The following is a 26,498-nucleotide window of genomic DNA, read 5'->3' as shown; positions in this document are numbered from 1 at the left end:
TGAAAAAGATTGTTAAGAAAAACTTCAAGCAAAAGTAAGGCTTATATAATGAACCATCATATACTGTTGTCCACCTGCAATAATTACGAACTAGTAGTCAATCTTGTTTTTTCTACACTTTGACCCATTTCCCCTACCCTACATAAAAGTAAAGCAAGTTCCAAACATATCATTTCATCCATTACCATCTCCGTATTTATCTCTAAAAGCCATGGACACTTAAAAAATACCTGAGATATTCTTAGTGTACTTTAAAATGTTAACTCCTACATGTTGTCCAATATAGTCAATACTTAAATTTATTTGGTTGTTTCACAATGTACTTTTATTTATGTACTTTTCATATGTATGGATGTGTGTATTGCAGTTTACTTGTTCTATTCAGAAACCAGAAAAAGTCTGACTTTCCTACTCATTTATCAGCACAGAGATTTTAATGATTGCATTTAAATTGTTTTACTTTACATGTTTGACTCTGGAATGTCCTGTAAATTCAGAACTGATCCTAAGGTTGATCATTTCCAGGTTTTTTATGTTTGTTTTTGGCAAAAAGATTGTATAAGTAGTGTTATGTCCATCTATAGATACATATCTGTTTCTCTTATTCTCAATTATATATATATATATATTTATGTTAACAGCCATTGAATGCTTGGTCTTAGAGCCATTATCTCATTGAGAGTATGGGTATTTCCTTCCTCTTTTTGCAAAGATGCAAGCAAATATTACCCAAGACTGGTTCCTGGATCATTTCTAAGTTTTCGTGTTGTTCTTATATAATCATGCCAAACTCTTCAGCAACTGTCCACTGCTATGCACAAGCATGACCTCCAGCCTCTCTCACAAACTGAGCAAGGATGATAAAGAACAAAAAAAAATTATCTGAAATTACTTGATAAAATGAAAGATAGTTCAACAGCAGAAATAGGGAGAATTTAATTGCAGATAAAAAAATAAAATTTTATATTACATATATATGTATATCTTTCTGGAAGTTCACCACTGCATTCTGACTTTTCTTGTGCTGCCGTGAACAGGGGACACAGCAATTTGGACTCAAACAATGGACCAGAATATGGGCACCATTGCTGAACACTGTAGTATTGGTAAACATCTGCTGGAAGATAATGGGAAAATTTTTAGGCAAATTAAAGGGAGAATTTTACTTTATCTTTGGAATTATCTTTAATTCATGATGTATTACAAATCACTATATGCAGTAAAAAATATTAAAAAGCTATTCTTTATATTAGTAAACACTTAGCACAAATTAGTCTGGCATTTGAAATATAAAACACCCTAGAATATAATAAAGAATAATAATACATAAAATTATAACAAAGATTAATAAAATGCAGAGTGGAGATTATATTAAAACAAAAAAGGAAATTAAGAATCTGTATTATTAGTTCTGGACCAGCCTACAAGGAGCCACATATCCCTGGGTCTTTAGTATCTGTGAATGGAAATAGTATTTGTCTGGAAGGTGTATTTGTCTTTCCAGTAGACCTCTCCTGAAAACTAAGTAAAATAGTAAAAGCTATCTAAAGAATCAAAGGTAAACTATTAAATATAAGAAACTACATGATAAGGTTTGGAACTCAGTCTATGGTTTTTCATAGTATATATACTTACTCTAATAGACTTGGTCCTCCAAACCTTCAAAACAGGATTCTTTGGACTAATGATTTCCTTAAATAGTATTTGAAAGCCTTTCTTTCTTTCTTTCTTTCTTTCTTTCTTTCTTTCTTTCTTTCTTTCTTTCTTTCCTTCTCTCTCTCTCTCTCTCTCTCTCTCTCTCTCTCTCTCGTGTGTGTGTGTGTGTGTGTGTGTGTGTGTGTGTGTGTGTGTGTGTGACAGAGAGGGAGACAGAGAGAGGGACAGACAGACAGGAAGGGAGAGAGATGAGAAGCATCTGCTCATAGTTGCACACCTTCATTATTCATTGATTGCTTTCCCATATGTGCCTTGACCAGAGGCTACAGCAGAGCCAGTGAGCCCCTTGCTCAAGCCACAGACCTTGGGCTCAAGCCAGCGACACTGGGCTTTAAACCAGTGACCTTTGGGGTTAAGCCAGCCACCCTGGGGTTATATCTATGATCCTACACTCAAGCCGGAAACCCCACACTCAAGTTGGCAACCTCATGCTCGAGCTGGTGAGCTGTGTTCAAACCTGATGAGGCTGTGCTTAAGCAGGGCCACCTCGGGGTTTTGAACTTGGGTCTTCTGTGTCCCAGTCTGATGCTCTATGCACTGTGCCACTGCCTGGTCAAGCTGAAAGTATTTCTAGCATCACCATCTACTCATCTTTTGCTGATGGAGAACAGTCCTCTGAATGATCTCCAGTTCTGTGCTCTTCCCTCTGCTGCCCACTATCTAACTAAGGTGTTTTTACACTAGGAGCTACAAACACATGTAGTGCAGTGGAATTTCCCAGGACTTAAGACATGGCAGGAAAGCAACCTAGTATTGGGGAGCAGAAGTGAGCCAGATACAAAACGCATGTGGCCAGAAGGCTCCTGGGGACTCTCTCGCTGCTAATCACTGTTTTGTTTGTCCTGCGGCCCCTGGGCTTGGTGGCTCTTCTCTTTTCCTTTGGCTTTACTAATCCCTGTCCTCCTCTTCTCTTGACACCAGCCTGATGGGACTGATCAGTGTCTTGATGGTGATTTTATGTTCTGTTGACTTTGGCCAGTTAGTCTGACTTTGTATTACCAATTCTTACTCCTTGTAAAGAAGGAATAACACAAACTGAAATGCTTGACCTGGGAACTTGAATTCAGTTCAGCTGTTTAGGTTGGTATCATGTGTTAAAAATTTGAAATTGGAATGCCTTTATGCTAGACCTGCATGCTCTCATTTGCTACACACTCCACTGTTACCTATGAATTTTTTTTTGTATTCTTCTGAAGTGAGAAGCGGGGAGGCAGAGAAACAGACTCCAACATGCACCCCACCAGGATCCACCTGGCATAGCCACTAGGGGGCGATGCTATGAACATCTGGGCCATTGCTCCATTGCAACAGGAGCCATTCTAGCCCTTGAGATGGAGGCCATGGAGTCATCCTCAGTGCCTGGGCCAACTTTGTTCCAATGGAGCCTTGGCTGCAGGAGGGAAGAAAGAGATAGAGAGAAATGAGAGGGGGAAGGGTGGAGAAGCAGATGGGCACTTCTCCTGTGTGCCCTGGTTGGGATTCAAACCCGGGACATCCACATGCTGGGCCGATGCTCTTCCACTGAGCCAACCAGCCAGGGCTGTTATTTATGGATTATAACAGTCTCTTCTATACATTTTGCAGACCCCTGTGGCCTCTGACAGCTTTGTCATTGGCTACTGTGGACTAACATCTTCCTGACACACTCTGATGGCCGATCTGAGTTTCTTTGGGTAGAGCACTCTGCTTTTCAGCTTACTTTTGAGTCTTTTATTTTTCATAACAATTTTATGTATGGATTTTAGAGAGTGGAGAGAGAGAGAGAGAAGTATGGGAAGAGCAGGAAGCATCAGCTCCTAGTAGTTGCTTTTCATATATGCCTTGACAGGGCATGCCCAGAGTTATGAACCAGTGACCTCAGTGTTCCAGGTCGATGCTCTATCCACTGCACCACCATAGGCAAGGCCCTAGGAGTCTCTTTAAATTTGAGGCATTGCCTGGAGCATCTCCGTCACTGGTCAGAATTTAGTAGTGATTTGACCAAAAGCGGTGTTCTGTACTCAGTGATGAGCCTCAGGGGGCCCGAATGACAGTGCGGGTGGATCAGGGCAGCCCAGAGCAGAAAACTGTTCAGAGCAACACAGTTTAAGTGCACTGTTGCTTGTGCCTGAAAATCCTGAAACAATAATTTATTAGCACCCTATCCTGGAATTAATGCTGTACTTAGCATTAAACCTACTGATATTTGGTTCAACCCTGAAGGATACCCTAATCTTATTTGTGGAGGATTTCTGCTGGCTGTGTCACCCTCCACAGAAGGTGCAAGATCGTGCAACAGTATACACTTTTCCTTTGCCTTGATGTAATTTTCATTCAGCTCTTCTTCCATTACAGGTTGCCAATTTGGCCTGTTCCATCTCCAACAATGAGGAAGGCGTGAAATTAGTCCGCATGGCCGCCACCCAGATCGACAGTCTCTGTCCCCAGGTAAGCATCACTCACTTTATTTCAAAAGCTCGTTGGTGACCTGACACTCGAGACCTTCCACACTCCAGCCCTCCTGTTACTCCTGGCCTTGCCCTCTTTCCTCTCTCTGGAACATGCTATCCAACATCTATGAGTTATTTTAAGTCCCAACTTTACAAAAAAAAAAAAAATCGAACTATTCTAGTCTCTTCAGAATCACTGTGGCAATTATTGTCTTTTTCCACTCATATTGGCTTTGTTTTATTGGTTTTGAGGTGTTGTTTAAACACTCCATACCTATTTATCTTGTTTCAACAACTAAATTACAAGCTTGCGCATGCAGAACAAGACTTACGTTTCTGCTACGTCTGTAAGCAGGACTTGTCCAGAAAATACTTTCAGAAACCTGGTGCTAATTACTGTATCTGAAAAGATAAGGAAAACAAAGCAAACAGAAACGAATGGTGGTTGATAACCTACTTCATCATTTGTGTTTTTGATTGTCCTTCTGGACACTGCAAACCCAATTACTGTATTCCCCATGTATAGGATGTACCTTTTCTGGAAAAATTTGGGGTCTAAAAACTGAGTGCGTCTTATACAGTGGTTGTAGAGTTTTTACTTGCATTCCCCATTTTTTCGTGCTTGTTTTTGCGGTCGTTGTTGAAGACAGTGATTCGTCATCAGACACTGATAAATACAAGCTAATGGATGAGAGTTTTGACAGTGATGAGGAGTTGTATGGATTTTATGATGAATAAAACTTAAGTTTAATAACTTTATATAATACATTTTTTTTTCAAATTCGGACCCTGAAATTAAGGTGCATCTTATACATGGGAGCGTCTTATACATGGGGAAATACGGTATCTGAAGAAGCTACATGGTCCAGGGTTCCCACATGGTATGTTGAAGTGTTTCCATACATCCCCTTGAATTGTCTCTATCAAATAGGTCATCAACGCCGCTCTTACCCTGGCTGCCCGGCCACAGAGCAAAGTCGCTCAGGATAACATGGACGTCTTCAAAGACCAGTGGGAGAAGCAGGTCCGGGTGTTGACAGAGGCTGTGGATGATATCACCTCAGTGGATGATTTTCTCTCTGTCTCAGGTAATCAGAAACAGGCCTGAGAAGGCAGCTGAAAGGGGAGGACAGGATGAGATAAGGGATCATTTGTAAGTGTCCTGGGTCTTGATTTCAAGTGCTCTTGGAGCTCTGAGCTTTCACTCATCACTGCAGATGTGACCAGAAACCCTCTTGAAAATTTTTCTTTGGTGCGTACATTATTTCAAGATACTAGTTATAGCATTAGGGAGGGAAACACAACTTTCTGACAAAGATATTAGGAGCCCAAAAAGATTATTTAAGAAGACTTAGGTCCCTTTCTTGTTCATTATTTTTTATTGTTGTGTTTTGTTTTATTTTGTTTGAAACAGGATAGTCTCTGATGCATCTGTATCACCCATCTGAAAAAAGTATGGGATAGGTTAATTCAAATTTCAGATAGGTGACTATGGTTTATGTTTAAATACCGAAAAAGAAAATACGCTGTTCCAGTTTGGCTGTGCTAAGGGGATCATTTTAGTAATAAATGGCCGGGTTTGCCATAAGCCAGGAAGAAATAGTAGCCACAGAATGAGCCCATGAGAAGGCACTTGGGAGCTGTAGCAGCTTTGAGCCCTTATCTATGAGGTTCTTTAAGGGAGTGAGGGAAAGCAAGTAGAACCTAGTCATTGAAATTGTAACTTTCTTATTAGTAAATGAAGTTAGACTGGAGGATGTTAGTGCATTTGAATAACCATGTAGTCATTCTGATCTTTTTTTTTTTTTTTTTTTTTCCTGAAGTTGGAAATGGGGAGGTAGTCAGACAGACTCCCGCATGCTCCTGACTGGGATCCAGCTGGCATGCCCACCAGGGGGCGATGCTCTGCCCATCTGGGGTGTTGCTCTGTTGCAACCAGAGCCATTCTAGCGCCTGAGGCAGAGGCAATGGAGCCATCCTCAGCACTTGGGCCAACTTTGCTCCAACGGAACCTTGGCTGTGGGAGGGGAAAAGAGAGACAGAGAAGAAGGAGAGGGGGAGGGGTGGAAAAGCAGATGGGTGCTTCTCCTGTGTGCCCTGGCCGGGAATCGAACCTGGTACTCCTGCACGCTAGGCCGACGCTCTACCACTGAGCCAACCGGCCAGGGCTCATTCTGATCTTTTAACAGAACTCATCAGCGCCATGGTGAAACAGGGCAACCAGCCAGCCAGCAAATGGGCCTTTCTCCAAACACATTTGGCTCAGTTCACATAGAAGAGTGTGTGTGGGAGGGGTGGGGGAGGAGGTCACAGGAAACATTGGCCTCCAATGTGAGGTATTCAGATAATCAAGTGACCCTTGAAAATTTCAAATGAATCCTGTGTTGATTCTACCTATAGTTGTGTAGAACTCACGCCTGTCAACTCAGTCAACAATAGCCCTGACCAGGCTATCTTTGTTCTTGGCCTCTGAGGCCTGAGAGGGAGGGGTCACAGCACTGCTGGTGGGGACCAGCAGCCAGGGCCTCTCTCTGCAACAGTGTGGGAGAGATTTCTTGGGGAGGCTTATTGTGTTTGGGGATTTTTCCTAGTTGCAGTCTTTCCTTCTCATGAAGAAACAGAAAATAAATTCCCACCAGGAGATTCTGTTGAAAGCTTTGTGACAGCAGCATAGTCAAATCTATAGATCTGATGGATAATCGAAAAGCCAGCTTTGAAGCCATGGAGGATGAGACAAGGCAGATGGGAAAAGCAAGCTAACACATGCTCAGTGTCTATAACTTGCCCGACTCTCTGCTGTTGGCTTACGTTCTTGCCAAAATTCTGTAACATAGGTAGTGGTATTCTAAGTCTTCCTTGAGAAAATGAAGTCTTTGAGAGGGTAGGTAACTGGGACAGAAGGTATTAGTATGCAGATTATCTCTTTTCAGAAGCTACAAGGTTCTCTCTAAGTCAAGCTAGACAGGAAGTTTCCTGTGGCCCTTCCACCCTCCTTGCTGCTCCCCTGTACCTCTGGTACTCTTATTCCTCTCTTCCCTTTCAGAATTCTGTCCTGTTCTTCATTCCCAAGGTTCACTATTTTTTTTTCTGATTTATAAACTCGGCTATTCATTTAAATAAACTCATACTTACGGTTTGTCTAATAAAGAACCCAATATGTTGTCATTCTTGGGATTTTTGCTTTGCTGATGGCCAAGTCCTTACATAAAATATATGCCCAAAAAATGTGTGTCTTATCAGGAGCTTAGGAACTGTTTGGATTTGTATAGTAGGGGATAGAAGGGTGGCCAACAATATTCAGTATCTTTCTAGTATGCAGTCAGTTTTTGTCAGGATGACTCCAGGGGCCTGCACAAAGAAGCAAGGAGTCTCCCTACCCAGGCTCAGATCTCACACAGCAATCCTAATAGCCCTGGGGAATCTTACTCTGCCTCTTTCCTCCCCCTCCCGGACCCCCCCCCCCCCCCCCCCCCGTCATCAAATGAGTAGAAAATACCCATGCATTACCTTTTCCAAAGAGGAAGGCTTTCAGAACTTCAGACTTTCCCAACTTCTCCTTTTCTTTAAATGCATGTACAGAAATTTTTGAGGGTGGGGAGAAAACAAGATGAGCAGGTCTTATCTCAGACTTTTTCAGTAGTTTTCAAGCTTTTCTTAATTTTCTCCCGCCAGCCCTGCCTCTATGCCACTTTTCTCCCTGCCATTCCTTTGTGCCTCTCATTATTACCAGCAACAAGAAAAGGCTTTGGCTTCCGCTGATAACACGGTGCAGTCCAAGCCCAGTGGTCGCAGGGCCGCAGTGACAGGAAAATGAACAGGTGCTGTCAGGAGCCTGTCGCAGCGGGCCTGCTGGAGCATGTCTTCAGAGACGGCAGGCACCTTTCCACCGTTGGGCTTGACAAATAATGACACATCCCGTTCTCGCCTGCTGGTAGGCTGTGGACACAGTCCCAATGATTGGGCAAACTACCTCTCCTCTCCTCTCCAAGCTGGAGCCAAAACGTTTTCATTTGTAAATTGCAAGTTTGGCCCAGGAGATATTTTGAAATGGTATTAATGACATTTTAGTTATCAGTTTCTTCTTAAGGGATTATCTATCCTGGTAGGAAACTCTATTTAAAAAACAATAAAAAAGAGCCTAGTGTTAAAAGGATGAAGTTTTCTGTGTTTTGTTTTGTTTCAGCTACCTGAACTTGTGTGTCTGAGTACTCAATTTGTCTATTTGAAATGCAACAAGTTTGGGTTGCAGTGATGCTAGCTATTAACATTACAGGAGCAAAACCAATTTTGAGATGTGGCCCAGGCTCATAAAGAAGTGCAATGGCTGTGTTAGAGCACTTAAACTCTCCCACTGGGCAGAAACTACAATCCTAATAATGTTATAAAATGAGCATCTTGACATTAACCATGTGACAGTTTAATTCTTGGGTCTGGCTCACAAAATAGCAGGCATGTAAGATCTGAAAAAGCTATTAACTCAATGCCATAATATATAAAAGTTTTGTTCATTTTTTTTCTTTGACTCCAGGGTCTTCAGTTTTTTTTCTCTTTAAAAATCACACGGTGAACTTTGTTTTTGAATTTTGAAACAATAGCTCGAGGTTTATAATGATCAAGTAGCTTGATCACCAATTATTTTTTTTGTAATAAAATTGTATCTTTTCTAAAAGAGTCGGGTTGCAAAAATTCAAGGATGTTTATTACAAAATCTGTTACAGTAAAGCGTTTTATGATGTGTTTAAAATACCACGCTTCATATCCAGGTGTAATATCCAAAGCACTTGAACAGTTCTTCCTAGCAGTATAATCATCTCCGGAACACACATGCTTTTTGTTGCTCCTTGCACTTCTGTAGTCTTATCTAGTTGAAACAGCATCCCTCTCTATTCTTGTCTAATGAATTCTTTTTCTTGAAAACTACGTGAGGATCAAAATATATATCTGCTTGTCTCTTTTGAATGGAGTTTATTCACTATTTCTTCTTTGATGGTCTCTTGTGTGTAAGGCACTGTCAGGAATGCAAATGTGGCGGCAATGTGGATTGTATTCAAATAATTCATTGCCCTTCTTGCTAGATAACAGACCAGTGTGATGGAAACCTATGAGCTAGCTCCAGGCGTAAAGGTGTAGGGAGCAGGAAGGGAGAAACTGTTACAAGGGGTTCAGCAGACCATATTTACACCAAGTATTGTTTTGTGATAAAATTTTATGTTTATATAAACATATATAGCTCTTAAAAAAAATTGTTGGACCTGACCAGGTGGTGGCGCAGTGGATAGAGCATCGGACTGGGATGCGGAGATCCCAGGTTCAAGACCCCAAGGTCACCAGCTTGAGCGCAGGCTCACTTGATTTGAGTAAAGCTCACCAGTTTGGACCCAAGGTCCCTGGCTCAAGCAAGGGGTTACTCAGTCTGCTGTAGGCCCACAGTCAAGGCACATATGAGAAAGCAATCAATGAACAACTAAGGAGCCACAACGAAAAACTATTGATTGATGTGTCTCATCTCTCTCTGTTCCTGTCTGTCTGTCCCTATCTATCCCTCTCTCTGATTCTCTCTCTGTTAAAAAATAAATAAATAAAGATAAAATAAATTGTTGGTACTTAGATTAATAAAATACAAGTCTCTTTAAGAACATTCTTTATCATCAGAACATATATACATGTGTGTATGTGTATATATATCTATATGTATATATGTATCAGTGTATGTGTGTATATATATGTACATGTATGTAGCAGTACAACCACTGTGAGAGAGTTGATTTTTTTCCCATGAAAGGGGTACCTGTAATAGGAGAAAGTTGGGAGATACTGAGTGAACTACAGTGTCTTAACATTTCCAAAAAATGTTGATTGAGAAAACTGAGCCAATACTTTATTCACAGGATTTGATTAACCTGATTACCAGTGAACAAATTAGCTGATGATTTGACTAATTAACAGCGGTTTTGAATTTCATGGATTTTTAACTTCTGCAGGCCTCCTTTAAATATGTATAGTTATATATACAAAAGCATATTCTTTTTCTTGCTCCTTAATTAAACTAATTGCATGTTTCTAGTTTGGAAAATGGATTTTTTTTAAAACTATCATTTTATTTTAATAGATTGGGTCATAAGTGGGTTGCTTAATTTTTTAAAAAATTAACTCTAGAGAGATTAGTATCTAATATAATTAACAGATTCTTGTTTTGCATTCAATTCCAAAATTCCATCTTTAAACTATGCATAAAGAAGCAGTAGCTATGCCTATTCATACACGTGCTTATTCAAGGACAGTGGCAGCTAGGTGATGGCTTTTGGCCTAGAGATCCTCTCAGTAGTTCCTTACTTTCAAGGATTAGGGAGTATTTTAATTGTCTGGAAGTATCCAGCAGGACAAGAGAGGCCTGTTTCTATCAAACTTTGGTATTTAAAATCCTGTCCTTTTAGGTGAGTTTGCATGATGTACAGTAATCCAAGATCTTATAAAAGGGGTGGTTTTCAGAAGTTTCTTAATCAAAATGAAAACTGTTACGTCTACATTCTCACAATTGTTGTTCTCTTAGAAATATATCAGCATGCAGAAGTACTACTTCTTGTAATTATAAGGTATCTGAATATTAAAATTAAAAGATTTCATTTAACTTTTTCTCATTTCTATCTGAAATGAAAGAACTGCAGAATGTAGAAATCAGAAATTTGTAATGGTTGAGTGAGGAAATCATATGAAGCCAAAATGGATATTCCTTGATGAAAAGTATACTTTGCAGTTTTTACTAAATGTTCTATAAGAACAAATATTCTCTCTGAGTGATGGTGTAATAAAAGTACATTGGAGAATCTGCTAATACTCTTCCATTTCTTCTTTGTGAATTTTAAAATATGAACTGGCTCTATAAAATTCTTAAAGTTGTAAACATTTATTTTAATTCTTTATTAACTATTCATTGAGATTGGCAGTTATATTTTTTAAAAGGTACCAGACTATTTGAGACTATTTCCAAACTTGTTCTATTTACCTGTTTGGTGTGTGAATGTGTTTCCAGTTTTTTTTTCTTTCCTCAAACAAAAAATACTAAACTTTTTGAACCTTTCCTTAGTATTCTGTTTCTAAAGAATGTGCAAGGGACATCATTACAAATCTCACTTTGGACATGGGAAATACTAAATTGCATACTAATCTACAAGTGCAGATTGTGTGTTTTCTCTATGACAGCCTCTCATCCTGCCTGCCTGCTTGGATTCTGTTTTGGGCAATGGCAGAAAAGTGATCACTGATCTTGACATTAGTCTGAAGGAACCAGCCACAAGACCGGATTGTATTTTAACTGTGGAGAACTCTAAGACCATCTTCACATGATCAGTTTTTTCCATTGCATGTACTTTGTGCATGACATGACATTAGAAGACTCACTGGGTAACATTTGCTTATTCTGTAATTTCCCCTAAATGGTCCTTAATAAAAATATGATCAAACAAACATGCACCCAAAGCTGGTTATGTCTAGAAAAAAATCTCTAGTCCTGTGATGGCGAACCTTTTTATAAAAACTGCCCCTTTTTGCAGTGCTGGTCAACCTGGTCCCTCCCGCCCACTAGTGGGCGTTGCAGCTTTCATGGTAGGGTGGAGCAACTAAACGGCGCTGTGATTGGCCCGGCATGAAAGCTGGACCGCCCACTAGTGGGCGGGAGGGACCAGGTTGACGGTTGACCAGCACTGCAAAAGTGAGCAGTTTTTAAAAAAGGTTTGCCATCACGGTTCTAGTCACTTCCAGAAATGTTCCTAGTTAGCTAGTCAACTTTGCATTGGGTGTTGCAACCCAATTTTAAATGGCTTTTCTGTGCAATAGATCTCAAACATTGAACAAAGGAAGGCATATTCTTTAAGTTAGTGGTCCTCAAAGTATGGTCCCTGCACCAGAAACATTAGCATCAGGTGGGTACTTGATAGAAATGTAATTTCTTAGTCTCTACCCCAGAGCAAACCAAAAACCCTGGGAAGGATGCCTAGCAGTCCATGTGATTCTGTAAGTCCTCAGGCTGGTTCTCAAGTTTGAGAACCACAATTGTTATTATAAATGATGTCCTTTAAATATCATTCTGTGTCATTTGGTATATATTAACATGTGCAAGATGATGGGTCATGATAGTTGAGGAATCTTAGATTGGTTATTAAGGGACTGAGTGATGTAAAATCACATAAATGTATACATTTTCCCCCCCCAGAAAACCATATCTTGGAGGATGTGAACAAGTGTGTAATAGCCCTCCAGGAAGGGGACGTGGACACTCTAGACCGCACTGCAGGGGCCATCAGGGGCCGGGCAGCCCGAGTCATACACATCATCAATGCTGAGATGGAGAACTATGAAGCTGGTGTTTATACTGAGAAGGTGCTGGAAGCCACAAAACTGCTCTCTGAGACAGGTAAACAGGGATATTAGATTTGACCAAAATGTCAATATGTGATTAATTTCCATATTTGAATATATAATTCTGTTTCATTGTTTTCCATAGGCCTTTATGCAAGTATATTACACATGGAAGGGATCTGTTTTTGTTTCATGAGTTTAAATTTGTATAACTTTAGCAGAATGATTTTATTGCTTTGCACGTATATATGACTTTGTAGTTTCCATATATAACCTCATTTGATTCTCGCAAGGACCTTATGAAGAAGGTAGATAACAAAAATTATTTCCGATTACAAATGCAAACATGGAGGTTTGAATCAGTTAAGAGATGGAAAAGTTTTATGAAGCTAGATAATAGTGGAGATGTGATTGAAACTTGGAATCTTGAACTTGAAATCCATTTCTAGTCTGTTTCTTTTTCTTCTTTTTTTTTTTAGTGAGTGAGAGAGACAGACAGGAAGAGAGATGAGAAGCATCAACTCTTAGTTGTGGTACTTCAGTTGTTCATTGACTGTCTGCACATGGGCTTTGGAACCCACTGGGCTTTTCAAAAGTAGATGTGTCTTTTAAAGGTCAGATATAGCAGTATTCTAAGATTGGAATGTTAGAAACAGGCTTCCTTCTACAAGGCACATGTTGTTTACAAAGATATTTGTAGATAATTTGTTCATCTGGAATACCAAGAAAAAAAGAAGTAAACAGAGACATTGGCTGCTTTCTGTGAAATATAAGCAGAATGGGAATAGTGTAATATCACAAAATAAAAAGCATAACCAGAGATTGTTGCTCTTGAGAATTCTCAGATTAAGAATTAGAAATAACAATAATGATAATAAGATCTACTTGCTTTTTAATTAGCTGAAATTCAGCACTGTTTTCTTTCAAATAGGCTTGCCCTGTGCATAGAGTAGAGCAACACAGCAAGCCAAACAGTATTTCTTTCTTCGCTTGGGAGAATTAATAGGCATATAGCTTTCCAATTGAAGGAATTTTCTTTCACCCTTTAGGATACCCTCTCACTTTCCTGTGGTTCTCAGTTCCTGGCCCATTAGCTCCATTTTTCACAAAGTCTCAGCTTCACAGAACATATCTGACATATCGCAGCACTGTCTGGGTGTGACACTAATAAAGTATCGGAGGGGGCCCTGGCCGGTTGGCTCAGTGGTAGAGCGTCGGCCTGGCGTGCAGAAATCCCGGGTTCGATTCCTGGCCAGGGCACACAGGAGAAGCGCCTATCTGCTTCTCCACTCCTCCCCCTCTCCTTCCTCTCTGTCTCTCTTTTCCCCTCCCGCAGCAGAGGCTCCATTGGAGCAAAGATGGCCCCGGGCGCACTGGGGATGGCTCCTTGGCCTCTGCCCCAGGCGCTAGAGTGGCTCTGGTCGCAACAGAGCGACACCCCCGGAGGGGCAGAGCATCGCCCCTTGGTGGGCAGAGCGTCGCCCCCTGGTGGGCGTGCCGGGTGGATCCCGGTCGGGCGCATGCGGGAGTCTGTCTGACTGTCTCTCCCCGTTTCCAGCTTCAGGAAAAAAAAAAAAAATTAAAAAAAAAAAAAAAAAAGAAAGTATCGGAGGAGGATGGAACACATGGAGGCAGGATTCTCAGTTCATACCTGCTCATGACTAGTCGGAATAGTAATTGGAACAGATGAAAGATGCAGAGCATATGGCAAAATTATCTGTGATTTCTGTGCACACAAAGATTTTAGGCATTGTTCAGAAGAAGTGGTGCCCATTAAGGAAAAATTTACTTAAACTCCAGGAGAGTATGCTTAGTTGATTGAGATATTTTAACATAATTTTTACCAAAGTCTTGAAATGTATATAATTTTCTGGTTCATTTCTTTTCTTTCTTTCTTTCTTTCTTTCTTTCTTTCTTTCTTTCTTTCTTTCTTTCTTTCTTTTTTTCTTTCTTTCTCTTTGTTTGTTTGTTTCTTTCTTTTCTTTTCTTTTTTTTAACTAAAAAGGAAAATCAGTGAAACAGAGCAATCTATTCTAGGTGGTTGTTGCTAATCAAGATTTTGCTTTTAATTATTAATTTTCAGAGCCTTTAAAATCCTCATTCTAGCCCTGCCTTACAGTGATTGAATACTGTGGGAACTTAACTGAAGTCACCTTCCTGATTCTGTTGTCCATATTTAATTCTTCATTGAAAAGATAAGATGAACAAAATATTTAGATATATTCTATTCTTCAAGGTCTATTGAAGATAACAAGGAAATGAAACAGGTAGAAGTCATTGACATAGACAGCTTATACACAACTATAGTAGAAAATACAAGAACACATGTCAAGGAAAAGTAGATGTTAGTGGGCTAAGAACTAGAATTTATAAGGTATATGAATTATTTTGCTTCTGTTAACAATTGGTCTTTTCTTTTCTAAACAAGAACAGAATTGGTTCTTTATAACTAGAGATGTTGTTAAAGAAGGGAAACAAAAATATTAGCTTTTAACTCATTGGTTTTTAATTAGAATTGTTGGAGAATGTACTAGACACATTGAGTTTGAGGAGGACCATAGGATCAGACCTGTGATTATGGTTGTGCAGAGTTTTGTTGAAAAAAAAATATATATGTTGTATATATTTATAAAATGTATTTATTTCTAAAATGTATTTTTTTCTAAAAATAAATTCTATATTATTTCCCCCTTGTCAGTTTCTGGCTGTGCTAAGGAGACATATGTCCTCAAAATAAAAACTCTTATGACTCTTACTAATGCCCAAGTTTCTACCTCTAGGCTAAGGTTTTGTTCCCAATTAAAAAAAAATCTTATAGCTACATTGATTTGGTTACTTTTTTTAATATGACCCTATCAAAGTTTGTCCTGAGAGTACATCTTATTTTGAAGAGAGAAGACAGGCACATCGCACGTGTGTGGCAATGTGAACGCGATCAGGTTGAGAGATCTTTGAGACTCTGCCAGCAGTTCCTTCTTCAGAGGGGACAGAGGAAAGAAGAAGTGGAAAAAATACAGTATTTTTAAATAAGATTATATATTATTAAGCACTGCGTATATGGAAATTATAATCCTATTATTTTGAACTACACATGGGACAAACAGATGGTATAATTTTTTTTATTAAGACTTTATGTTTTTGAGAACAGTTTAATGCTCACAGAATAACTGAATAACTGAATGCTCACAGAATAACTGAAGGGAAAATACAGATATTCCCCATATATTACTTGATTGCACATATGCATGGTGACCACCCCCGTTAAGGACATCTCCACTAATGTGGTACATTTGTTACAATTGATGAACCTCCAGACATAACATAATCATCCCAAGTCCTGTTTAGAGTTAATGCTTGGTGTTGTATATTCTGTGGGTTTGACTAATGTGTAATGACATCTGTCCATCTTTATGTTATCATACAGTGTGTTTCTCACTGTCCTAAAAATACTCTGTATTCCATTTAATCATCCTTCTTCCCCTCTCAGCTCCCTGGCAACCACTGATCCTTTTACTGTCTCCATAGTTTTGCCATTTCTAGAATGTCATATAGTTGGAATCACTTAGTATGTAGCCTTTCCAGATTAGCTTTTCTTTCTTTTTTTTTAACTTAGTAAAACTTGTATAATTTTTACTTTTATGCTTCTGTAAAGTTTTCATAAAAATTGGAAAGCACCTGAACTGGAAATAGTAATGAGGAGTATCATCTCATCTCAGTATAATGTATTAGAATGAATTCAGGTTAGGAATCAGAAGAACTCAATTCTTTGACTTCTACCAGTTAACTGTGACCTTACACAAATTAGTTAATGCTGCTGGGCCTCAGCTTCTCATGTGTGGCCTGATGTCTTGTCATTCAAGACTGGTCAGTATTATTGGTGCTGGAATGTATGCATCACTGTCTACTGGCTTCCTGGTAATTGCACTTAACATGAACAGTTGTTGCCCATGAATCTTCTGTAAAACACCTTCTGATCCATCAAGATAGGTGTATTTGTTATTCTTTAGACAAATATACCCATGCTGCTCCTACTCTCCTTCCTGTAATAGTCTTCATTTTCTCTTTCTCTACATCTCTGTTTTGAATTTTTCCTTTAAGAGGTAGCTCAAATCTCAGCTGAGGACAACAGGGATGAATCTCTATCAGTCTTTTGTCATTAAATATGTTCTCTTCAGTGTAAATAATCCACAACTAGATTGTCAGTTCCTAGAGGCAGGTGTTTCTGTAAGTGCTTGGGGCCTGGAACAGTGTTATTCTATCATTAGCATTTAATATGTATGTATTAAATAAATGAATACAAATAATTTGAATATTACTTTTTTTTTTATCAGTAGAGAGTATATCCACTAGCAGCCTTAGGCTTACAGCTCCAAGATTTCACAATAAATATGAATACTTTTTTCTTTCTTCTTTCTACATATTAAAAGGAAGCAATCTGCTTGGCCACTTGGAGATTACTAATTCCACTTGGACTGAGGATTTTTTTATTGTATGGTTGCACAGGTCTAGGTGACCTGCCTATACATGTGACTGGATGTGTGGGGTGCGGGCTGAAGGAAGATCATTATCAGAAGAAGATGGTAGGGACAGCTTATTTGGAAGACAGAAAATATTAGATATTATAGATAAAAAGGTCTGTTACAGTCTAAATTCACTTCACCATAATAGACCTTGAAATTTGATTATGAAAGTCGAGGCTTTCAATAGAAGCTGTAATGACTGTGGTTTTGTCAGCCTAGACATCCTAATATACCATTATGTACTTTAATATGGCCCTTACTGTGGTGTAAAGTATTTCTCTCTGAAAAGTCAAAAGGATTATGCCATGGAGGAAAATGTCTTATGTATTGATGATTGTGATATTCATGGTGGTGGGAAGGCAGAAGTGTAGGAGGAATGAGAAGGAAATTTAATCCACTTAATGGCCCTGAAATAGGCAAGGGTAGTTTATCATGAAGCCCTTTGTGTATGACTGGGCTTCATACCCAGTCTGGGTATGAAACCTACATACTCTGGTATTGTACGGATTTGGCTGATTTTTTTTTATTTATTCATTTTAGAGAGGAGAGGGAGAGACAGAGACAGAGAGAGAGAGAGAGAGAAGAGACAGAGAGAAGGGGGGGAGCTGAAAGCATCAACTCCCATATGTGCCTTGACCAGACAAGCCCAGGGTTTTGAACCGGCGACCTCAGCATTTCCAGGTCGATGCTTTATCTACTGCGCCACCACAGGTCAGGCATGGCTGATGGTTTTAAATATCTATATGTTATCCTGAAAGTGAATGCAAGGTTTCTGGCTCAGAAAAAAAACTTATTAATGACAATAACCTTGCCAGTTCCCCATGCTTCATTCTACTTCTCAAGGCACGTGATGAGGGCAACTGGATTCTGCACATAAGTGGAGGTCCACACTGCAGGAGAGGAGCCACTGCGTTATGATTCTGGGAGTTCATACAGGAACTGGTGCTCAGCTGCCCCTCTCCCCTCCTGAAAAGAGAGAGAAACCTTTCCTCTTTAATATCAACTAACTCTCTCCAGGAAAGGTCCCCATGTGGTTACAACCCTTTGGGATATAAATGAATGGCTCATGGTTTTATCCCCTTTTGAAATGTGAATGTATTTTTTTTTGTGGGGGAGATAAACTGGAGACTTACAGGTTTATTTTACTATCTTAGGACTGTTATTGAGTCATCTTTTGAACAAGGTCACCAGTCAGAAAGCTCTGGCCATGAAGAAACATGGAAATATTCTGGCTTGTTTATAATTAATACATTCTGCTAGAATTCAGACACGAGGGACCAAAGAACCCTCCAAGAAAATACAACTTAAGCAGAGAAAGTACACAATTTAGCCTGATAATAAAACTCTAAAATGGAAGTGGAGGTTGGATAGAGTGGACATAGGAAGACTCACAGTTCCATATTTATGTGTCATAGGTTTAGAGCAACGTAGTGGGAGAAGCAGCACTTTTCCAGTGCCCAGTTGCCAAAGTAAAACTGAAAGGAAGACTGTGAATCTCTAGTTCTGCATGAATCACATCATATTATAGATTCCAAAATCTGGGAATTGCAAAGGACATGCCTCTTTTTTGTCACTTCTGCAGCCTTAGGGACCAGCATCCATGGTAGCAACAGTGGTGTGGAGGGAGGGCCTGCATAGTTCATCATCCTGTGGACACCATGAGTGCTGGTGTCCACTGGGACTGGTGGGCAGGATGTATTCATTATGTACAACAGAGGTGGTAGTAAGTGCCCTTCACCTGGAATTTCTGCCAAGTCAGTGCAGGTGTTTAAAACAAAGATGGGAAGAATATGCTGACAATCACTTGTTTGGGAGCACATGTGACACGTCACTGGTGTATTCCAGAAATAGTTTGATTAGGAAAAATAAGAAAAATAACAGGTGGACATAAGAACCAGAGAAGTTTTGTTTATTCTGGTCACTAATATCCCAAAATAACCACTGCACCTGGTTTATCTTTCTGGATTTTACCTGTTCCCTAGCACAGGCTGGTTTCATCCTTGTTGGTGATGTCTTATCTTATGCCACTCTGACTCCTGTGCCTCCATTGCTCTTTTTTTTTTTTTTTTTTGTATTTTTCCGAAGCTGGAAACGGGGAGGCAGTCAGACAGACTCCTACATGCGCCCAACTGGGATCCACCCAGCATGCCCACCAGGGGGCGATACTCTGCCCATCTGGGGCGTCGCTCTGTTGCAACCAGAGCCATTCTAGCACCTGAGGCAGAGGTCATGGAGCCATCCTCAGTGCCTGGGTCAACTTTGCTCCATTGGAGCCTTGGCTGCGGTAGGGGAAGAGAGAGACAGAGAGGAAGGAGAGGGGGAGGGGTGGAGAAGCAGATGGGTGCTTCTACTGTGTGCCCTGGCCGGGAATCAAACCCGGGACTCCTGCATGCCAGGTTGACGCTCTACCACTGAACCAACCGGCCAGGGCTGCCTCCATTGCTCTTATTATCTGTGTCACTAATTAGGTATCTGCTATATACTGCCCTAAGTTGCAAACTCTTTTTGCTGTTTTGTCTGTCTTAATATATACCATTCACAAACATTAGGGGATATTTCAAAAATGACTATGAAGTGATAAAATATCCCCTAAATTTTGTGAGCAGTATATATGAGTTCTATCTACCCTTCTAGCTAGGTTGTGTGTGTGTGTGTGTTGCTTCCTACATAAATTTTAACCCCCTGATATTTACAACTACCTCTTCATTTCTTTTAACCTTGATTAGAGTTTAAGCTTAAAAATGTCTATTAATATAAATACCTTATTTTGGTGGTTGTGTACTTTTTTTTTTTTTGTATTTTTCCAAAGTGAGAAGCAGGGGGGAGGCAGACAGACAGACTCCCACATGCGCCTGACCGGGATCCACTATGGGGTGATGCTCTGCCCATCTGAGACATTGTTCCATTGCAACTGGAGCCATTGTAGCATCTGAGACAGAGGGAGGCCATGGAGCCATCCTCAGCACCCGGGCCAACTTTGTTCCAGCGGAGCCTTGGCTGCGGGAGGGGAAGAGAGAGACAGAGAGGAAGGAGAGGAGGAGGGGTGGAAAAGCAGATGGGTGCCTCTCCTGTGAGCCCTGTCCGGGAATTGAACCTGGGACTTCCACACGCCAGGCCAATGCTCTACAGGGTTCTGTTCTCTTTTAAAATGACAAGTTTAATGATTAAAATCAGAATCTTTAAAATTATGTGAAATAAATGTTTAGCAGTTACTTTACTACATTTTAATCATTGAAATCTCACAGATGCCAAATTGAACTGTATTTATCAAGTGTGGCTTCCAGAAACACTGTAAACTAAATAAGGCATCAGTTCAACTCTTTATTCCTTCCTTAAGATTCAGAATTAAATGTGTCATCCTTTCTTTATAACTTATAAGCCATTTGTGATTATTTTTGAAATGCTTATTTTAAAATATAAGAAAACTTTCCAAGTAAGCATTTTCTTTCCCTGGGAAAGAATTTGTGTCTAGACAAGAGCAGATGGATGTTCCCTGATTCGCTCAGGGAAGTTATTGTGAATGGAATTTAGCAGAACTTTTTCCCTTTTTTCTAGGTGGTGTTTTTTCATCTTTTATCAAACAATTCAGCTCATGGGTTATGTATGGCCTTCTGGAACTTGATTTTAATGTTTGAAATGTACATTGTAATTTTCCAAACATGAATTTATGAAAATGGAAGCCTTTCAGAACTCCCACAGAGGGAGCAGATGACTGACTCTGATGAAACCACGGCCAGGAGTACGCACAGATGAAAGAATAGAACCAGGCAGAACGATGCTGAGGGTTGTCTGAGAGACAGGAAGAGTGGACAGTCACCAGGGAACAAGGAACAGATTAAGCTGGACTTTTTCCCCTGCTCCTGGCTTCCCTTTCTCAACATCTCCTAACTTGATTAAGAGCTATTGAGAGAAAGCACCGTAAAACCTAGTATATCATTGGTCTAGACATCACAATTTAAATTTAGAGAAAGTATTTAAATAGCATTTCTATGCTGTCTCTAGTGCATTTCAGAAAGCGTTTGAGAATACTCAAGATTCAAATCCAATAAATCAAATCAATTAATACACAGTAAAGTATTATAAATTTGAGGTAGAAGGGAAGTAGTTTTATAAGAATATTAGATTAAGCTGGGAAGTGTTTTGGAAAAAATATTTTATTTGCGCTAGGGAAATTAGATTTTATTTATGTAGGTATGTATGTATGTATGTATTTATTTATTTGGCAAAGTCTTTTTAAAGATTCTCTTTCCTCATGGACCTGGTTAGGTTATAATGGAATAGTGTCTAACACTGACCTTGATGACAATCAAAACAACAAGGAAAATTGAAAAACATTGGTTTAGATTATACTCTCCTTTACACTTTTGTTCTCTTACCTAGCATTCCAATTGGGGGCACTTGAATAAAATGCCTTAGCTGTGTCGGATAAAAACCATTTTGGGTAAACAAAGCATTATCTACAAAAACAACATCACACAGTACTTCCCTGCCATAAGGGGTGCTGGAATTGCCCCACAGTGTCTCTTCAAATTAATACTGTTTCTAGCTACTCTGATGATACCTAATTCTTTACCTAACTCCCAGCTGTTAAAATGGAGGTATGATAACTATTTGTGGTGTGTTGGGGAGGAGTATAATGTACTAGTTCCTGCACTAGAATTGGCCACAATTCCTTCCTAATCCTTACATTTTATTCTCTTTCTAGATTTTTTCCAGATGTTCTCATTCTTATTTTTCTGTTTTCTATCAACACTTACTAGATTGGCTCTTTCTTTAGAACAAGCATTTTGTCTAGTTTCTCTTCTCTATCTGCAGTAATAAAGTTTTGTAAGGAACACATTTAAGAGAATATATTGGTTGACGGTGCCACCATGATTGGGTGACTCCTATGCAGATGGATATGCTAGCTTGGCCTTGGTGAACTGGTCAAGGATACAATAACACATTTTTCTCTATGCTTAGTGGTGAAGCTCCTGCTCAAGCAGTTCTGAAAGAATTCTGACGTCAGCTTTCTGAAAGATCCTTAGAGACCAAACCTAGAATGCTTGCAGATAACTTGGTTAATGACTCATAAACTCTTTAATATAATTACTGAACTAAATTGAAATGATGAGCAGAAAGAGACTTAGTATGTGTAATGTAATATAGCACATTTTGTCCCTGAAATACTTGATAGCAAATGAGTCCATCTTAATATCCTTCTTTTTTTTTTTTTTTTTTTTTTTTTTACTTTTCATTCCTCTCCCAATTGATTGAGTAGCTGTGCTGGAAGCATAATTGTTGGTCAAATAAGTTTGTAACTATGAAATGATATATATGTTTGCTCGCTTATAGTTTGCATTGGTAGTGGGGAGTCAGGCTGTAAGCAGGCAGGGTCGTTATAGCCTAAGGCTTAATTTTAAGACTAAGCTTTTCCCCACACCCTTGACTGTTGCATGGATAGGGGGTGGTGCACTCTCATGAGGAATTCCATTATGCCTCAGATAAGTGACTTTGTATCAGAGACTTCCTTGTTTGTATATTGGATTAAAGGTTTTGATTTCTAGACTATAAAATGGGGCAGAGGAGCCCATGCTGAAGGACAACAGAGAAAGGCCATGTGGAGGAGAGGAGAAGCAGCCAAGATGGCTGATTGCTGAAAGAGATGCCAGTTTGTGCAGAGTTTGTGCAGAGAGAAGGAGATGGGGAACAAAGGTAAACAAGGCTGGTGAGGTGGAAACCTTTGATTCTAGGAAACTCAGTTAAGTCAGTGGCTTTGGGAGCCCTGAATGGAAAGGAAAGTGTTTTTCCATTATGTGTATTTCTCGCCTGCCAGGTGCAAGCTAGAATTTAAGCTAAGGGCCCACCAGTTCTTGGCTCCATTGTTTCATTACTGTCTGTCCGAATCAAACCCGAACCTGCATGGGCCAGGTGGCTGTGATGGTGGCCGTGGCTACTGGCTTTACAATGATAAAGGCTTAATATGCAAATAAAAAATGAAAGATCATTTTTTTCTGTTTAAAAGTGACTCCTATCTGAAACAGTTGACATACAGAAATGTCAAGCAATCCTAATATAGTGTTCTAAGTCCTTTAATAATGCATGCATATATAGGATGCTATAAAATTGTAAAGAACTGCCAATTTTGGGGTGTTTATGGATTAAGGAAGGCTTCACAGTGGCAGTCAATTCTAAACTAGATATTGAAGATTGAGGAGGAATTTACTTGGGCCAAAGAAAACGAAGTACATTGCAGTTTGATAGAATAAACTGATCAGGGACATGTTAGAATAGTGTGGTATGTCTGTGTGTCATAGCAGAAGACACAGGAGTAATTCAGTCTAACTGGAACATTTAAATATATGTAGGAATAGATGGGGAGATAGAGATAGGAATTATAGGCATGTCAGATGTTTGTTTGTATCTTGATACAGAGAATGCAGTCTCTTCTGTACTAAAGGGAATTGTTGAAACACTTACAACTTGGCCTGGACCTTTCAAATAGTCATTCGGGGGCACTGGAGTTGGTTGGCATTCATTTCACTGCGTCTGGTTCACCTTGGATGTTGCTCTTATGGTTGTCAGCAGTCCTATTTACATCTTTAGTACAATGTTCATTCATTTTACTGACTCACCCTGTGCTCCAAAACTTCACCTCTGAAGTCTCTCAGGAGGATCCTGTCCAGATCTTTTTCACCTCCAATTTAGGATCTCAATTAACACTAGAATGAGATGACCTTGACTTTTATATGCATGCTTAACTCTGATTTCATTACTTAAGGAATCTCATCATTCCGTGGTCTATTTTGCATTCTGCATACAAAAGGATAGTTTAAACGTTTATTTCTAACTTTGATCACTCTTTCAGGACATAAGCTATTAAAAGCATTCCAGGATTTCTGATAAATAAAGGTAAAGAGGTATCTACATTTTTTTGGATGTAATTCAGAAAGTAGAAAGAAGCTTCTATTTATATAATATAATATACTATATCAGAAACTCTGTTCATGTATAATGTACAAATCACAAAGCAGTGCTGAGTTTTGTCCTAATTAGTGGGAAGAATCTGCCTCATATTTGAAGTAGTTTGAGACCTTTGCTATCTCAGTTTTACTTTGGGAGTATTTAAGTTTTCAGACCCCGTTAAAGTGTTAGAAGAATTCATAGTTCAGCTAGCATCTTAAGTTCTGTCAAGATGAATTGTTGCTCCATAAACTTTTGTTTTTCTGTCTTATTCTTTGAAATACAAAGATAAAACTGAAACAAAAAGAACAGCAATATAGAGAACAAAAGTATGTAGGTTAAAAAGCATTAACAATTAACCAAGCCCTAAATAAATATTGAATGCACTTTGAAAGTGAGCACAGAGAAAGATTTTCTTAAGAGTCAGACCCGAAGAAACCTTGACTTGTAGTAAGAAAAATAGGTATCTTGTCAGTTACAGTAAATAAAATAAAATTATATCAAGTTCAAGTTCAAGGTTTTACCAGCTTGTGGAATATAAGGTCATTGGAATATTAAGGCTAAATTGTACTATGAACCCCCATTTGGAAAGTAAGGAGTTTGAATCCTTTTTCCCACCATTTCCCCCTGGTAAGGTTGATGGTATTTTCCATCCCCATCTCTTCATAAAAGGGCCTTGTCTGCCTTTTCCGGCAATGCTGTATCATCAACACTGTTGAGCATACCAAGACCACATCCTCTTAAGTCTCCCTAGAATGAGTCTGCAATTCATGCTGAAGTGAATAGAATGCCCTTTTCCAAGTTTAGTATTTCAGAGGAGCACTGGGTATGTGTTGGGCCCCAGAGCATCCGTTATGAAAATGTTCCCTGTCGATTTTAGCTTTCCTCTCTCTTGAGCAGAATCAGGCCCAGAGGCAGGTGGAAAAGACAGTATGTCACCTCCTGCTTATTCCTCTTCTCCAACTCTTCTTCCGGGTGACCTTGCACCAAAACCCCCGAACCCTGCTCCCCCTTTAGACTCTATCGAAGGTGTCCACGCAACGAGAGAGATGTGCATGGAGCTCAAGTCTAGGAGCAGGGTACTCCCTAACCCAGCTTCCTAACTGGCAGTCATTATGGTTGAATATTCAGCGTTTGATCCCAATCACAAGTTCTGAAGGAATTTCTCACTTAATACTATCATCAAATTAATTTTTATTATGTTCTGGGCCATGAGCTGGAACTTTATATTTTCCGAGCCGTATTCTATGAGAAGTACAGCCTTGAGGATGATATGTTGATCTTTTTAAAAAATATTTGAATTATGAAAAGATTCAAAGATACAAAAGGAACAGACTAATAAAACTGATACCTCCTTCCACCCTGAGGTATAGCAAATATTAACATTTTGCCGTATCTGATTCACATTATTACTTTTTTTAGAGTTAAAATACACTTGAGGCTTCTTTAAGACCTCTACATAATCCCACATCTCTCTTTTCTCTCTCAAAGGTAATCACTATACTTAAGGGGTATATATCTTTTTAAAACATGCATAATAAAAATGCATGTTGGTTTAAATTATATACAGTATCCTTTTGTGTAGTTTAAATTTTCTGACAGATGATATCTCTTTTCAGTTTGCTTTTCCCAGTCAAAACTTGAACCTCTGGATTTACTCACTTTAATATACTGGTTGTCCTGATCTACAACTCTGTGAGCCCATTTTGACCCTTCCAGTGTTTTGTCTGTGAACCTGGAGTGAGCAGCTCACAGTGATTCTCTCCTGAATCCAGGGACTCAGAACAGAGCTTAGATTCAGCCTGTTGAAAGAGTTCCCAGTTATATTTACTCCCACATTTTATATAACTCTTCTTATTAACTCTTAGAACATACAACCTTAGAATATAGAAGAAGAAACAAATATAACCAGAGAGGCACAAAGATATTCCCATGACTCCAATGTACTTGGCCCTGCTGATCAGTTTCTCTTTACAAGTCAGTATTTGGCCGTGATCTAAATAATGTCTTAGTTCAGTAGTTGGGACCCGATTGCTTCATTAGATTTTGTAAAAGTGTTTGCCAAAACAATATGTTTCTATTTTCACTCCATCTTTTTCGCTCTCCTTTTGTCTACATGCTCAATAAGATGGATATTACTTGGTTTTAGTCTGTTCACCCCTCCCAACAGGGGTGAAATAGCTCATTGATTATATTGTAATTTTTCTAATTATTAGTGAAGTTAAGCATCTTAGTATATATTTATCCATAATATGTGATTTCTCTTTCTGAGAATTGCCTTTTCTAAACTTTCATCTGTTTTTATACTTTTTTTCCTTATTGATTTGTAGGAGTGTTTATCTTATGTACAAGTGGGATTACTGATCCTTTATCAGTTATACAACAGTAACAAAAATATATGCTGCTAAATGCTTCTGATGGTATCATATGAAAAACTGTGGATGGTCACAATGCCAGCTTAAACATACAATATGATGGAATTAATATTATTCAGAATTTTCCATTGAAAAATGAAGGGAATTTGTCATTTAATTTA

At 39.2% G+C, this 26,498-nt stretch overlaps 1 protein-coding gene across 4 annotated transcripts in view; it reads left to right on the top strand.

Annotated features, from left to right (window-relative positions):
• The window catches only part of CTNNA2 (catenin alpha 2), a 1,254,514-nt gene that overhangs the window by 1,149,802 nt on the left and 78,214 nt on the right, over positions 1 to 26,498 (top strand). For all 4 annotated transcript variants that reach the window (XM_066267520.1, XM_066267518.1, XM_066267521.1 and 1 more), the window contains 3 exons: positions 4,051 to 4,143; positions 5,077 to 5,233; positions 12,355 to 12,555. In XM_066267520.1, coding sequence (XP_066123617.1) covers positions 4,051 to 4,143; positions 5,077 to 5,233; positions 12,355 to 12,555 — 451 coding nt within the window. The remainder of the gene's footprint in view (positions 1 to 4,050; positions 4,144 to 5,076; positions 5,234 to 12,354; positions 12,556 to 26,498) is intronic.

The sequence above is a fragment of the Saccopteryx bilineata genome, chromosome 3, assembly GCF_036850765.1.
Source record: "Saccopteryx bilineata isolate mSacBil1 chromosome 3, mSacBil1_pri_phased_curated, whole genome shotgun sequence".
Classification (NCBI taxonomy): domain Eukaryota; kingdom Metazoa; phylum Chordata; class Mammalia; order Chiroptera; family Emballonuridae; genus Saccopteryx; species Saccopteryx bilineata.
The sequence above is the reverse complement of the archived record's forward strand: the minus strand, read 5'-3'. Positions and strand labels throughout refer to the sequence as shown.